The sequence below is a fragment of the Podarcis raffonei genome, chromosome Z (genome assembly GCF_027172205.1).
Source record: "Podarcis raffonei isolate rPodRaf1 chromosome Z, rPodRaf1.pri, whole genome shotgun sequence".
NCBI classification, from domain to species: domain Eukaryota; kingdom Metazoa; phylum Chordata; class Lepidosauria; order Squamata; family Lacertidae; genus Podarcis; species Podarcis raffonei.
Window position 1 is genome coordinate 26264721 of NC_070621.1, and position 16781 is coordinate 26281501.

At 44.6% G+C, this 16781-nt stretch overlaps 1 protein-coding gene across 4 annotated transcripts in view; it reads right to left on the reverse strand.

Moving 5' to 3' along the window:
• COL4A5 (collagen type IV alpha 5 chain) overlaps window positions 1–16781 on the reverse strand; it is a 136965-nt gene that overhangs the window by 71000 nt on the left and 49184 nt on the right. For 3 of the 4 annotated variants that reach the window (XM_053373882.1, XM_053373881.1, XM_053373884.1), the window contains exons 2-7: window positions 14047–14106; window positions 6956–7045; window positions 5141–5185; window positions 3122–3166; window positions 2938–3000; window positions 935–988 (exon numbers count right to left, since the gene is read on the reverse strand). In XM_053373882.1, coding sequence (XP_053229857.1) covers window positions 935–988; window positions 2938–3000; window positions 3122–3166; window positions 5141–5185; window positions 6956–7045; window positions 14047–14106 — 357 coding nt within the window. Of the gene's footprint in view, window positions 1–934; window positions 989–2936; window positions 3001–3121; window positions 3167–5140; window positions 5186–6955; window positions 7046–14046; window positions 14107–16781 lie in introns of all 4 variants that reach the window. The other variant, XM_053373883.1, reaches the window with a different exon arrangement.

Sequence of the window (16781 nt, forward strand, 5' to 3'; positions counted from 1 at the left end):
AACTTTTTTACCTCATGGCATCCAATTTTCTTAATATTTTGTACACTTGTTGAATGATGTTGAATGATCAAAACTAAGTTTAAATCTAAAATTTTAATTTTTCATCTCATCCTGTTTTTGAGTTATGAGGGTTTGAAATTTCAAAAAATAAAATGACAATTTTGGCCTTGCCGGACTACACAAAAATCTTTGAAGCTCAGCCCAGTATTGAGATATGTCAAAACTAAAAACACAAATCTCTTCAGAACTTCAAGGGCTTTAATATGATATGTCACATGATGGACTTACTTAAAATTTAAAAAATTAAGTTACACAATTAGTTCCTCTGAGTTCAATGGGGCTTACTCCCTGGAAAGTGGACACAGGGTTGTAGCCTAAGGCTCACAATAAAATATCCATAGAAGCACAGCACAGAAGCAAAATACAGTGAGCTAAGTTTGGGTGACATCCTATGCCAAACCATGGTTTAGTGTGAACTTAAGTGCACAAAGGTTTGTGGAAAGGTAGGAGATTACAGTTGGTGCAACCCCCCCCCCCATCCTTCTGCTGCTGTGCTGCTGAGAGCTATGGTTTGCCTTAGTGTGTCATCCAAATCCAGGTTCATGGTTTGCCTCCTCCAGACAAATAATGAGCTATAAACCCAACAACAAACCTTATTTATGAGTTCATTCTATAAGACAAGCCACAAGTCCTGGTTCAGACAACACCCTAAGCCAAATCATGGCTTAGGTCACAGATGTGCAGGAAAAGCAGGATTGCAAGAGCAGCAAACTGGCCACGCTCTCCTCTCCAGGAGCCTGCATATTTGCAAAGTCATAGTTCGGCTTAGTGTTATGTGCAAACCAGTTCAGTCAAACAGTCCCCTTAAAGCATCAAACAGCAGCTGAAAATCAACCACATATAGCAATTGCAGGAGGAAGTTTCTTGTACTTACAGGGAGGCCTTGTAAACCTGGGAAACCTGGACTGCCAGGGTAGCCACGCTCTCCCTGTAGAGGACAGAACAAAGACTTGAATGCATCACCAAAGACAGCAGGAAGCCCAAATGCATGCTGCTATAAAACGAAAGAGCAAAGGAGACAGGTGTGTTGCAACAGACCAGGGGTTATAGCAGATCTTTTTAAACACGAAGAAGGACCCCACCCCCATATACTCAATATTCTCTTCTTGCATCACTTTTATTTGATATATATGAAAAAGACAGAAGCTCCAAGGGAGGAGGAAAACTGCCTAAGACCATGATAGACTGATGCACTTTCCATGCAGCTGGGACACCAATACTGATGTGGACACACACACATGTGTGGGCCCTACAACAAAATTTTGCAGTATATTGCCACTGAAATTTTCCTGTTCAGGGCACCTATCCAGCCTGGAAAAGCTGCTTTGCAGTCTTGGAGGGATTTATTTTATGCAAGGGCCCACAAAATTAACAACAACAACAACATTTTATTTATATTCCACCCATATGGCTGGGTTTCCCCAGCCACTGTGGGTTGCTCCCAGGAGAATAGTAAAAACATGATAAAACATCAAACATTAAAAACTTCCCTAAACAGGACTGCCTTCATATGTCGTCTAAAAGTCAGATAGTTGTTTATTTCCTTGACATCTGATGGGAGGGCTTTCCACAGGGCTGGTGCCACTACCGAAAAGGCCCTCTGCCTGCTTCCCTGTAACCTCATTTCTCATAGTGAGGGAACTAGCAGAAGACTCTTGGAGGAGGACCCCAGTGTCTGGGCTGAATGATGGGGGTTGAGACGCTCCTTCAGGTATACTGGGCCAAGGCCGTTTAGAGCTTTAAAGGTCAGCACCAGCACTTTGAATTGTGCACTGGGAACCAATGAACATCCTTTAGGACCATTGTTATATGGTCTCGGTAGCCACTCCCAGTCACCAGTCTAGCTGCCGCATTCTAGATTAGTTGTAGTTTCCAAGTCACCTTCAAAGGTAGCCCCATGTAGAGCAAACTGCAGTAATTCAAGGAGGAGATAACAGAGCATGTACCACTCTGGCAAGACAGTGCGTAGGTAGGTCTCAGCCTGCATACCAGATGGAGCTGGTAGACAGCTGCCCTGGATGCAGAATTGACCTGCGCCTCCAAGGACAGCTTTGAGTCCAAAATGACTCCCAGGTTGTGCACCTGGTCCTTCAGGGGCACAGTTACCCTGTTCAAGACCAGGGAGTCCCCCAAACCCACCCACCCCCTGTTCCCCAAAACCAGTACTTCTGCCTTGTCAGGATTCAACCTCAATCTGTTGGCCGCCATCCATCCGCCAAACACCTCCGGACACTCACATAGGACCTTCACAGGTTCTGATTTGAAGGAGAGGTAGATCTGGGTGTCATCCACATACAGTACTGGTGAACACCCAGCCCAAAATATCCTCTGTCTCACAAACACACACAAATTATTTTAATTTTGCAGTTGTATCTGCAATGCTGACAAAGGCACAGAAAATAAAAGTGTGCTCTCCTAATGCCTACTGCTCAGTATTGTGGCCTTCAATCTTCACAGGAAAGCCCAGTTCCTACAGGCACCTACTACCCCTAGACAGTACCACCTGGTCATTATAAAAACTTTTTAAGAACTGGTGCCAGCGTTTTGATTTTTACCTCTTCCCTCCCTGCCCCTGTTTCCTTTTGTGTCGTATTTTTGTTTTAGAATATAAGCCTGTGGGCAGAGACTGCCTTGTTTGAACCGACTGCTTGTAAGACATTCAAGGAACATATTTGGCTGGAAAGCAGGAGACACAAATGCTATAAATAAATAAAAATAAGATATCTGAATGGAAAACATATAGCTCAGGGGTAGCCAACATGATGTGCTCCAGATGTTATTAGACTCCAACTCCCATCAGCCCCAGCCAGCATGGCCAATGTTCAGGGATGATGGGAGTGCAGCAGAGCTATGCATGTCCATCAGAACCAGTCCCACCTTTGTTCCATTGCATCCTGGGATACCTGGAGGTCCTGGAGCCCCATCCTGACCTGGTAGCCCCTGCAAAGTGGAAGGAAAAGAAGCACAATCACATTCAGGCAACACCGTGTGTACACTCCAGAACAAAACAGTGAATTCTGCCATTGTTATTTCAGTATTGCTGTAAGCAAAGCTTACTTACAGGAAGTCCTGGTGTTCCCGGAAAGCCTGGTAGACCTGGAGGACCCTGAAGATGAGAAACAACCACACTCATGTTTAGATAAAAGGGATGAAGGAATTGTTAGTTTCAAAAAGAGTTATCAGCCACAACTGGAAGTGTGCAAGGCACAAGCATTTCTAGTTTGGTGTGTCGAGGTGGGGAGCCACTCCCAACAGTCTGAGACAGCATGTGTGATGATGGGAATTGTAGTCTGGGAACATCCAGAGAGCACCAGGTTCCCCACCTCTTCAACAGGGAACAAGGAGACCCTCTACTTACCTGGTGCTCTGGGTAGCTTCATGGGCTGGGGAAGGGCTGCAGCGGAGTGGCAGAGCATCTACTTTGCATACAAAAGGTCCACAGTTATCCTTGGCATCTCCAGGTAGGGCTGGGGAAGACTTCCTGCCTGAAACCCTGGAGAGCCACTGCCAATCAGCGTAGACCAGGGTTTCTCAAACTTGGGTCTCCAGCTGCTTTCAGACTACAGTTTCCACCATCCCTGACCACTGGTTCTGCTAGCTAGGGAAGATGGGAGTTGTGATCAAAAAACAGCTGAGGACCCAAGTGTGGGAACCCTGGAGTAGACAATACTGCCTTCGTGTGAGAAGAAGGAAGGAAGGAAGGAAGGTCCAAACACTGTGCTTCTATCTAACAGCGTTTATTTACAAGCAAATACAGCAATAACTCCATCAGACCTGGAACACATCCTTGCTCTTTCTCTCGCTCTCGGAGCAGAAGTGAAACTAACTTCACAGACAAAGGAATTACGTGACTTCCCGTAGAAGCCCCTCCCAGGTACAGGACACTCAGAAGGTTAACCCATTAACCACCATACTCCACAATACAGTGGTACCTCAGGTTAAGAACTTAATTCGTTCCGGAGGGCCGTTCTTAACCTGATACCGTTCTTAACCTTAGGTACCACTTTAGCCAATGGGGCCTCCCGCTGCCGCCACGCTGCCGCTGCACGATTTCTGTTCTCATCCTGAAGCAAAGTTCTTAACCTGAAGCACTATTTTTGGGTTAGCGGAGTCTGTAACCTGAAGCGTATGTAACTTGAAGCGTCTGTGACCCGAGGTACCACTGTACTGAGTTAACTGAACGCAATGGTCTGACTTTTTATAAGGCAGCATTCTATGTTCCAAAGGGATGAATTGCATTGACAGCATGTAGGCCCATTCATGGAGTGGCTCCACTAAATGAATTGTGCCCAAGCCCCCATGTGGAGCTAGCAATGGTGTTGAAGAGAATTCTTGCTGCCTGGTGCATGTACCCATAAAACGTGTTTTATGGAAATGCAAGGTAGGGTAGAGAAATGCACCTGTAATATAAAAAGTTTGCAAAGAACCCCCAAGGCACTGGTGAGCCTGTGCCAGTCACCTGCTCCTGGCAAAATTCAGAGACTCACATTAGAACAGGTGTGGGGAAGCTTTTGCCCTCCAGATGTTGCTGGACTCAAAGTCCCATCAGCCACAGTCAGCACAGCCAATGAACAGAGGTTTTCTTGGGGGGGGGGGGGAGAGTGTAATCCAGCAACATCTAGAGTGCCAAAGGTTCCTCATCTCTACATTATTGCTTTGGCTGTTGTGTTTTGTTTAAAGCGTGGCACATATTGCTTCAAAAATACACCACTTGCTTTCAGTGGCGTTTAGTACCCACTGGAGTTGGTGGGGCAGAAGGCAGGGACACCAACGGTGGGTGGAGCCCAAGCCAATGACTCGCAAAGCAGCCAATGACAGGCAGAGCAAACTAATTTCTGTTTTGTTTCCATCCTTCTCCCATTCTGCTGAGTTCTAAAAGGGTCAACATGGAGACCCTTTTAAGCTGACAGCCGCTTACACTGGCAGGCAGTAAGAAGGCTCTTCTGTGGGGGTTCACTAAGGGTGGACTGTGGTCAGTGGTGCAGCACCCCATTTGCCTCCACTGCTTATTTTGCTCTCGTCCTGTTGCCGCTCTCCACACCCCGGTAACTGCATTTCAGAAAATTAAAACACCACTTACTCTAATTCCTTTGGGTCCAGGTGGCCCTGGGAATCCATCATCACCCTGGAAAAAGAAAAAAATGGGGCAGGGAAAAGAAGAGGAGAAGAAAAGTGAACAATGAGTTAACATGAATTCAAAGACAGACAGTGAAATCCACTTTTCATTTAGCCTTAATTACAAAGACAACCCTCATGCTTTTTGCATTATTTCAGACAGCTTGGCTGCATAACAGGAAATTTCAATTCCATGCCCCACCTCCAAATCACACAGAAGTTTTTCTAGGTTCATTATGAGAATCCTAGAGCAGGCGTGGGGAACCTTTGGTCCTCCAGATGTTGCTGAACAACAGCCCCCCTCATTCCTGGCCATTGGCCATGCTTGCTTGTACTTCAGCAACATGTGGAGAGCCAAAAGTTCCTCACCCCATTCCAGAGAAACGAAGGTGCTCTTAAGTCTCAGGTCAGCATACTTACTTGCAAGAAAATCCTACTGAAACCAAAGGAACTTACTCCCATCTAAATGGTCAGAATCAACTTCCAATACAATAAAAGCATGTACACAGAAATCCAGAAAGTTCCCTTTACATACAAGCAAATGGATTTATGCTTAATGTAAAAGGCAATTCCTGAATTGCCTTTTACATACAAGGTTCAATCAAGGCGTGTCATAAAAACAACAGCTTCTTCTTTTTAAGGGAGGATAAAAAGTCAGGTTTACAAAAAAAGGGAGATCTTTTCACCCAGCTGGAAAACCTTCTCAAAACAAAAATGCCTTCAATTCTCCACAAAAAGTGCAGATAGTAGGGGCCTATAGTATCTCAGGTAGAAGCTGTTCAGAACAGGAGCAACAAAACAGAAAGCTCTGCTCCGAGTTACTGCAGCACAAGTGTCTGACATTTTTGGGATGTGGAAGAAAAGCTGTCCTGCAGAAACCAATGATCTACTGGGTATATGAGGGATAAGGTGGTCCCTCAAGTAAATTTAGGATGCGGCTTCTTAGGCACCAGTGATGTGATGTGGACAATTTTATTTTATGTGATCAAATCAGACTAGTCATGGCCCTGGAATCCTGGGATACAGTGTCCTCATGCACCAGTATCCCCCAAGAAGGAGATAGCTCCATGCCCCAGTGCTTTCTATGTGGAGCTCTTGACAATGGAGCCTGCATCTCACCCACTGAACCCCAAGGAGGCACTTCCACCACTAGACTCTCACAACTGAGTGAACAGCTCTTCAGATAATTCAGGAAACATATTTGCGTTTTCCCCAACTAAGTGCCCACTGCTTGAAACCTTAGAAGAAAGTCCTTGCAACTTTAGATGATGCACTTGGGCGTGGGATGGGGGCTTTAATCTTGACTGCCTGTCCCAGATCATTGAGCTGCTGCAGTTGTTCCAGGCCAGTGATGAGACAGCTTGCAGAATGCTCCTGAATTTATTGAAGGCAGGGGGCAGGTAGAGAGCTTTCTCCCACTATCATGTCCCTTATTAATTCCATCTTCCTTGAATTAGGATAGGTGACTTTAAATAAATACATAAACCCATATATATATATGCCACATGTTGTCATCTAAATAGATCCTCTGTGAGACGATTAATTTCAGAGTCTAAAACTAGACCAGCTGGCTGGTCCAATAATTCAACTTCTTCTTACCTTACCTTTGTGTTTCTTGGCCAACACAGAAACAGTTCCACGTGTACGAGAGATGTTAAAAGGAATACCTGCTCTGATGCAGTGAACACTATCTAAATGTCTGGACTACTGAAGCCATATTAGATATTTTATAGATCATGGCAACATGAGGCATTCATCATCATTCTGTTGAGCTACTCACTTTTTCGCCTCGTGACCCAGCTGGCCCTTCTGGTCCAGGAAATCCAGGTAAGCCTGGTTGTCCTTCTAAACCTGGGAAGCCTCTCTCACCCTGCAAAATAATAATAATAATAAAATGAATGGAATTAAGAATTCTCACTATATAGTATGTAGAATCATTGTTTTCTCTTGGTATTTTCCGTCAAAAAACTCTTCCCATTTGCTATAAGAAATGCCATTTGCCGAATTCCTGTGTGCTGAATCTGCATCAGGAATTCCAGCAAACATCAAAATGGGATCCATTTGGTTCATTTGGCTCAGTTTTAGTTGCCTCACCTCCCCCGCCTCCCAAAAAGGTATTATAGGAAAAGGCTCAGAATAAGGAAATCAAGATGACAGAGCAACTGCCCAATCAGCAAAGGTTACAGTATTTGTGGCTTTTCAGTTTACAAAAAAAAAAAGTGACTAATGGGGGACAGGATCAATGTATACAAAATTTAAACACAGTGTGGAGAAAGCTAAGAGAGAAAAGTTTTTCTCCTTTTCTCATAAGACTAGAATTCATGGGCATCCAATGACACTGAATATTGGAAGATTCAGGACAGACAGATATAGTGATGACTACCAACTTGAATGGTTTTTAAAGAGAATTATACAAACTCACTGAGTGTAAGACTATCAATGGCTACAACTTTTTCTTCCCCAAGTTGTTCTTGTTTTTTGTTTTAAAAAAAAACCAATTTCCCTTCCACTGATGCCATGTTGGCTCAGGTTGAGGCCCAACCCATGTGTGTCTTAGGTGAATGAGGGAACTTTGGATCTCGTATATTCAAAGACCACCACCAACAGGAATGTCCTGTTTCAGCCCCTAACAGCAGTACAGCCTTTTGCAGGTGGGCCTCTAGCGTGGACATGCTGCCCCACCAGCAGCTCTCTTCTCTGCCAGTGGATCGGTCCTTCTGCCCCATCCCAGTCTCCTCAGACAGCTGGTTGTGTCAACCAGCATGTGTCAACCAGAAGATGATGGGAAGCCCTCAAGCAAGCCTGCTGGAAGCTCCGGGCAAATGTAAGTCTTTTAGAGGACAGACTGCCAACATGACACCCTCCAGAGATCAGGGACTTTAACTCTCATCAGACCCAGCGAGGAAGGTCAATGGTCATGGGGTATGGGAGCTGTTGTCCACAACACTGGGATGGCACTATATTAACATAGCCTCCAACATTTCTCCGATGAAAATAGGGATGTCCTATTTAATAATAATATTCTTACTACTTATACCCTACCCATCTGACTGGGTTGCCCCAGCCACACTAGGCAGCTTCCAAAATATTAAAAACATAATAAACGTTAAAAAACCTTCCTTATAGTGAGCTGCCTTCAGATGGCTCAGGGGTTGGATAACTCCATACCCTCCAATATTTCTCTAATGAAAATTGGGATGTCCTAAGGGAAAGCGGGACATTCCAGGATCAAATCAGAAACCAGGGTGGCTTCTGTAAATCTGGGACTGTCCCTGGAAAATACTAACTATCTGCAGTAACTATCCCTGCTTTAGAGGGCCTGATGAAGACACATGGGGAATGTGCTCCAAGATCTTCTATGTTTTTTGTTCTTAGTGATCCACGTCTGAAAGCTGGGTCAGCCTTGGCACATTGAACTAATTCTTTACATCATGGCCAAAAGGTCAACCAAATCTTGCATCCAATATATGAATTTCCCCTATAGTGAGCTGCTAATTAGTACAGGAAATAGGTGATACCTGGAAGGGATTATCTTGCATAGCTCCGTGAGCCTGCTATTTCTACTTTAATTCATTGCCAGGTTTGATCTTAACATGGCCCAAATACCTTGAATCCAGGAAAGTCCTCAAGCATTCCATTCACTTTTGTATGGATTGTTTGTTTGTCCTAAGCACTAAATATGTAGCTTTGGCATGCATTCTACTATCACACCCTGTACCTAGCACGCAGGTAGTGAGGTGGTGGCAAGGTGAACAGGGGGTAAAAGGCAAAGACAGGCCCAGCCACTAGGAAACAGTTTGCAGAGTCCTAAGTGCTCAGGAGAGTAAGCCAGCCTGACTTGGGAGCTTTTCTAAGCCTCAGGAAATAGCATGCAGCCTGTTTGAAATAATCACCACTAAGATGATTCCTAATTGGTTGCACTATAGTTCTCTTCTTTTCCTTGAACATACAGTACAATCACATCTTACTCAGTTCCAGAGGCAGTACATCTCTAAATAGCACTTGCTCAGGGGCAAACACTGCTAAGGCCCTGCAGTATTAAGAGAGAGAACTAGTTACATAATTCCTTTCAGTTGTTAACTGCAGTGGTTGTACTGTGGTTTGCTTGTTTTTTAACTAAGGCTGGTTATAGGATGGAGATGAGGAAGCAGTGACCCTTCAGGTGTTTTTGGATGACAACTCCCATCATCCCTGACTATTGGCTATTCTGGCTGGGGCTGATATGAAATGGTTCCCTAACACTGCTACGGGAAAATAAATATTTTGTGGAAGCACTTTTTAAACTTCCTGGTGGGAGGAAAGAATTTCGAAATGTGAGATTGCTATCTCTGAATTCCACCTATTTCACGCTCTTAAAATGCCCGTTTCCCTTTGGTGGACACAGCAAGGGCAACCCTGCCTTCTGAGACCAACATACAGTGTAATTTTTCCTCGTAGAAGGCAAGTGCAGATCAGCCGTGATATGCACGGAATCTGCCTTGAGAAATGTGTATGTTGGGAAACAGTGGAAAGGGTTGAATCATGGCAAAGACCTTTAATGTTCACATAGCGCAGGTGGGACTGTTCAGCAGCACACGGAACTGCAGCCTCTTGTCAGGCAGATGTTTTCCAGCATCGGAGCCCATGCAATTTGCGCAGGGATTAGGGAAGCAAAAGGTGTACATGTGGCGTTATTTGTTTTAGATACTCAACAAAGAGTGTGTGCTTCTGAATTGTTCTCATGGATTAGCTATGTTAAGCATCTGGAACAAGAGAGATGGATGACAGTTCATGCCCCGAAGAAGAACCCGCCAAGAACTTGTCCTACAGGAGGAAGCTGATTAGCACAAATGGAAGCCATCAGAGTGGGATACCTTGTCCTGCATCACTGTCGCAGTCACCCATTGATATAGGCCACAATCACACTATACATCTAAAGCATTGTTATACCACTTTGACAGTCACAATTCCCCCTAAAGAATTCTGGGAGCTGCAGTTTGTGAAGAGTGCTAAGGGTTCTTAGGAGACCCTCTATTTCCCTCACAGAGCTACAGTTCTCAGAATGGTATAACCATCAATCTCTCTTCCTAGGGAACTCTTGCCCCCCTGTTGAATAGCTGGCCTGATGTTCCTTATGCTGCAGCTAGCATGGCTGCCTATCATGGCCATGAGAACTGCAGAGCTTGACTACATTTTCATTTTTATCTATACAGAAGGACATGTTGATTTTGGCTGGAAGGAAGGAAGGTTGGTTTTAAAAAACGAAATCCAAGACAGCCTGGCATAGCAACATCTGATGGGCCAAAGCTTCCCCATAACTACTTCATAAACAGTTCTATCAATTCTCATCAAACCATGTCAATGTGGAATCCTGATGAAAACCCAACTTGGATGGTCTTAAGAAAGGGAGGTGGAAGACTAGACCTATTCATGTATGATAAGGCTATCTGTTCCTACTAGCTGTGTTGGGAATGCTAGAGGCAGGGAGCCCCCTGAATTGCTGGGACTCCCAAATGTGGTGGTCTGCTATTGCACTCAGGTCCTGCTTGCAGGCTCCCCATTAGGACATCTGGCTGGACGCTGTGAGAACAGGATGCTGGACATGTTGGCCTGATTCAGCCACTGGCCTGATCCAGCTACAGTACTCCTCTCTGAAGTTGCAGTTGGGTGCATCTGCTACCAGCATCCATGCCTAGCTTGACACTTTGCCTCCTGCAAAAAGCCCTCCTTGTTTGTTCAAACCACACAGCATTTATCTTTCTTTCTTTCTTTCTTTTTCTTTCTTTCTTTTATAAAAAAAGCTATCATTATGACAGAAGTTCATAATGGTACTTTTTAAGTATGTGGGTGTGCACACGCACACGCACACGCACACAAACAAAAACAAAGTGAAGTTTTAGCAGCACAACCTCATTTAACCTTGTATTATTGCCAAGAAGACTAAGCCTTAGGCTTAGCACACACATATGCTATGAACCTTTGGCAAGCACATTTGCCAAAATATGATCTCATTCAATTGAGCCACCTGGATAGATAGGCGTGGCCCCTGGGGTAGCTTCTGTGAGGCACCCCGAACAACTCACTGGGGGAAATGTTTACTGCACCAACGCAGCTTGGCATTGAAAGCGTAACTCAGTGGCAAGTTTGAGAACCAAAAGAAACTGAATTGTGCTTTTCAAGTCCATTGGAAATTTACATTCACAAGCACAACCACTTATTTTATCCAGGGCGGGTTACAACAATTACAACAAAATATTGAAAAACAGTTTAAAGCAAGTTAAAATTATAGAAATAGGGTGCCTTGGAGGGTGTTAAAGTGATGTTTAAGTGAAGCAGAAACCAAAAACCAGCTTAAATCATATTCAGGAGAGCAGTGGGGAACTGTGGCTCTCCATATGCTAACAGACATCAATGCACGCTCTGCTAGCCACATCTGGAAAGCTACAGGTTCCCCCATCCCTCAAACAGAAGAATCAATCCAATAGAGGACTGCCCTCTGCAGAGTGTAACACATGGCCACCCTAGTGACAACACAGGACAGGGCTTTATTTATGGTGGCACCAAAACAGTAAAGGTAAAGGTAAAGGGACCCCTGACCATTAGGTCCAGTCATGATTGACTCTGGGGTTGCGGTGCTCATCTTGCTTTATTGGCCGAGGCAGCCGGCGTACAGCTTCCGGGTCACCAGGATGACTAAGCCGCTTCTGGCGAACCAGAGCAGCGCACGGAAATGCCATTTACCTTCCCGCCGGAGTGATACCTATTTATCTACTTGCACTTTGATGTGCTTTTGAACTGCTAGGTTGGCAGGAGCAGGGACCGAGCAACGGGAGCTCACCCCGTCGCGGGGATTTGAACCGCCGACCTTTCTGATCAGCAAGTGCTAGGCTCTGTGGTTTAACCCACAGCACCACCCGCGTCCCTCACCAAAACAGTAGAATTCTCCAAATATATAGAAGTCCCTCCATAGAGACGTTCGCCTCACTCCTTCCATATTGACTCAAGGCATCAGGCCAAGGAGGAAGGACCAGAGCTCTGTAGTAGAGCATCTGTTTTTGCATACAGAAGGTCTTAGGTTCAATCCCTGGTATCTCCAGGGAATAACTCCTGCCTGAAATCCTGGATCACAGCTGCCAGTCCGTGTAGACAATACTGAGCTAGATGGACCTATGTCCTTAATCAGTCAGCTTCCTATGTTCCTAAAGGTGATCTGGAAAGTTTTTGGGTTTCCCCAATTAGCTCCTTTCTTGTTTCTACTCCTCTTGTTGGTGTTGCTGCTCTTTAGTATTTAAGAGAGTTTAAAAAATAGCTTGGAATCTAATGGGTGCAGGAGAAGAGTTTGTTAATAACAGTTGTAAAATGCCATGTTGTTTTCTTACAGTTCTTCCTCAGGGGACTAGTCCAGCATCCTGTTCTCGCAGCAACCAACTAGGTGCAGGACCTGCGCACAAGAACACTCTTCTGCCCTCCTGCAGCTTCCAGCTCCTGCTATTCAGAAGCACTGCTGATCCAACCATGGAGGCAGAACAGAGCCATCATGGCTAGGAGCCATCAATAGCTCCCTCCTCCATGAGCAGTTTCCTCAAAATGCTTAGGGACTGATATATAATTGGCATTAATAAATATGTTTCCTGAAGGAGTTGGACTTCATGGCCCTTTGGGCATGCTCAATTTTTAAAAGTGTACCCTATTAGAATTGGGGGAGAGCCTGTTCTGTTGTGCCACCCTATCTGTGGAACATTCTCCTCTCTGAACTGAAGCAGGCACCAAACCTGCTGTCAATTAGGGTTCTTTTGAACAATTGAATAAAAACAACTCATTTTTTTTATTCCTAGGCCTTATCTGACTTTTAGTACCAGTTGGTTTAAATTTGCCTCAGGTCGGATATTTTTCTGTTTTGTACATATTGATTTGTTTCTGCATTTGATCATTTCATGTGGCAGCACCTAAACTTCGGAACTCCCTGCTTGTTGAGATCAAGCAGGCGCCTTCACTGTTTAGACAAGCCTATGCAGATGTATAGAAAGTTGAGGCGATTTAATCCGTTTTATTATTTGAACTTTGGTATGTTTTCAAGGAGGGTTGTCCATTTTTTCTCAGTTTTACTATTTTTTTCCCTTTTGTGAAGTGCTTTGAGGTTGTTGGGCTTTTTTTTTTTTTTTACAATCAAGTGGTGTAATTCTTTTTCATGATAATAAATAAATGGGTTTATTCCTGCATTTTTATTAACTCTGCATAAAACCTTGAGATTTTATAAACTTTTTTTTTTAAAAAAGGAATAACCTCCCGTCTAGACTACTGCAACACACTTTATGTAGTGCTGCCCTTGAATACGGCCCAGAAACTGCATCTAGTGAAAAATGCCATGACCAGGTTCTTGGCTTAAGCAGTAAGGAGAGCCAGTTACAGTGATCTTGAAATTTATGTACTCAATTCAAGGTATCGGTACCAGTACACAAGGCTCCATTCATAGTAGGACCCAAGTACTGAAAGGAGTGCCTTCCCCGATCTCTCTCTTTTGTAAGGTACGCAATAATTAATGCATTATATGTATTATAAAGTATCCTTTAAATATATTCCATGTGCTTTTAGGTATAATTCATAGAATGTTTAACAATCTGCCTTTGAGACTTAGCCAACTGGCAGGTTACAAATATTTAAATTCCTACAACGATCTTAATTACTAACAATGAAATCTGAACACCATTTATTAGAAACTCTCTATAAACAAATGGTTATTTTTTTTGTTAGAGAAAACAGAGCAGAATATAAATTGTTTTCATTGCTGTGCGGCTTGTCAACTTCTTTTAGTCCAGTGGAGCAAAAACTCTTCAGGATCCAGATATGTTTCCTCCTGCGCGCGCGCGCGCACACACACACACACCTGCTCACCTTTCCCCCTTTTGTTCCGCTACAGTCGCATTTGGATCCTGACGAACATCCATGGCATGCCTAGAAAAGAGAAATAAAAAGAGAACATTAAAAGTTTGCAAATAACTTTCCCACCCCACCAAATATGTGCTAATGAGGAGGAATTTCAATCGCTTGTTTTATGAACACAGTTTAAGGTTAGCACACTTCATCAATCGGGGGGGGGGATTGGGAGTGCAACATGTGAATTTTAATCAGTTAAATGGACTGACCTCACATATTCTTTTAAGAATAATCTCAACCCTGAAAGGGGGAGAAATGCAGATCACCTTGCTTCTCCCTTTACAACCTCTCAAAAAAGAAAGAAAAAAACCAAGAAGAAGCAACAACAGCCAACCCTAGTTTTTCCCTCAAGACAACATTGGATATATTAATTAGATTTTTTATCGGAAAATTAATAAAAATGATTAAAAAAAGAAAAGAACACACTCTGATTCATGCCCAGGCATCCCACACCCTAAGGGTGCTTCTAAATGACCGATTTATTGAGCTTTCACTCTGTTTGCAGGGAGGCAAGAAGTCTTTAGTGTTAAGTTGTGGGTGAACATATCAGACGACACAGCGATTCTTCAAACAGCTCTTGTTTATTCACAGGCCAGAACAGAACTGAACTGAAGGGTTCAGCCAGCCTGCTTATATAGAGCTCCACTAGAACGCAACAGTAACCATTTTCTGTAACTATCCAATCACTGAATGTCACTTTCGATCCCTTATTTGCATATGTGGACCTGAACCATCTACAGTATCCCCCCGCTGGCCCAGGGTGAGAACTTCAGTACATAACGTTTAGCAAGTGCTTTTCCAGACTCCTCACTGCATTTTACCAGTCACTTTCCTTATCTCAAGAAGTCGGATCTCCTGGGGGAAGCAGGTTTGTTGCATAAGAACTCCAAATCAGCTATCATTGTGCAACCCGGACGTGCTGGGATGTGACTGAACTACACCTTAAAACAGCAACAGCACCCCCCTGCCTCCCTGATCTTCCCCTGCCTCAACCGGGGTCCCCTCGTATCTGCACAGAAATCTGTTTCCCAAATAATTCTCCTCCCTTCATAATAATCACCCCTCCTTAAATAGACACTGGCTTCCTGTCTATTCCCAAATCTAGTACATGTTCCTTGACCTTGCCTTCAGAGCCCTCCATCGCCTTGCCCCCCCAACTCTTCTCCCCGCAGCCCTGCCGTTCATCTTCACTCTTCTACCCTCCCCTTTCCAAAGCTCTACCTGATACTTCAAGCATCTATAGAAGGGGTCAGCAAACTTTTTCAGCAGGGGGCCAGTCCACTGTCCCTCAGACCTTGTGGGGGGCCAGACTATATTTTTTTGGGGGGGGGAATGAATGAATTCCTATGCCCCACAAATAACCCAGAGGTGCATTTTAAATAAAAGCACACATTCTACTCACGTAAAAACACCAGGCAGGCCCCACAAATAACCCAGAGATGCATTTTAAATAAAAGGACAAATTCCACTCATGTAAAAACACGCTGACTCCTGGACCATCTGAGGGCCGGATTGGGAAGGCGATTAGGTCGCATCCGGCCCACCGTCCTTAGTTGCATACCCATGAGCTACAGCAAGTCTCCCTTGCTCCCCATACAACGTATTTTCCGTTCTATAAGACGCACCCGACCATAAGACGCACCTAGTTTTTAGAGGAGGAAAACAAGAAAAAAAATATTCTGAATCAAATGTTGTACTAAACTATTTAATAAACAACCAAAGGGTTTCATCAGGATACCCTGAACCTTGAAGATACTTATATCACCCCCCCACACACACACACATCCAAGGAAGCTGCTAGGTAGGAGATCAGGACAGCCAAAAGGAAGAACTTTGCACAAGGTATGGTTAAAAGACAGAACTTGCTACAAGACTGAGCGACAACTACTAGCTTGGGTGACTTCAAAAGGGGATCAGACAAGGGGCGCTGCGCAGCTCTCCCTCTCTGCAAAGCGCCTCTCCAGCAAAGCGGGAGGAGAAACGGAACGGGCTCCATTTCTCCTCCCGCTTTGCTGAAGGGGCGCTGCGCAGCTTTCCCTCTCTGCGCAGTGCCGCTCCAGAGAAACGAAGTCAGAACAGCAAGAAGGATCGCTGCGCAGCGATCCCTCTTGCTGTTCTGACTTCTGGGATAGCCGTTCAAAGCCTCTTCAGGGCAGGGGGAGTGTTCCTCCTGTTGCCCTGAAGAGGCTTCGCGCGGCTATCCCACGGCTTTCACTGCACAGCGATCCCTCTTGCTGTTCTGGCTTCAGAGATAGCTGCGCAGCCTGCATTCGCTCCATAAGACGCACACACATTTCCCCTTACTTTTTAGGAGGGAAAAAGTACGTCTTATAAAGCAAAAAATACGGTACTTGGAACTGCCTCCCAGGACACCTGTGTGCTGGCGTTAGTTCACATCCAACCCACCTCAAAGCCCACTTTTCCTTTGAGGCCTTTGGCATAACCCTCTCATTCTCACATCTTACTGTGAAGCCTAAGCATCTGTAATTGAATCCACTGCGTATTGTTTCCATGCTTACACTTGCCCCACCCTTCCTCCATTTTCTCTGCATCAATTTTTTTATTATTATTGTAAGCTGATCGGGGCAGAGGCCTCTCCTTGTGCACTCTGAAAAGCACCGTGTGAACTGAAGATGAGACACTGCGTGTGTAAACATACATGTTTATATGAACACACACATACACACACAGCT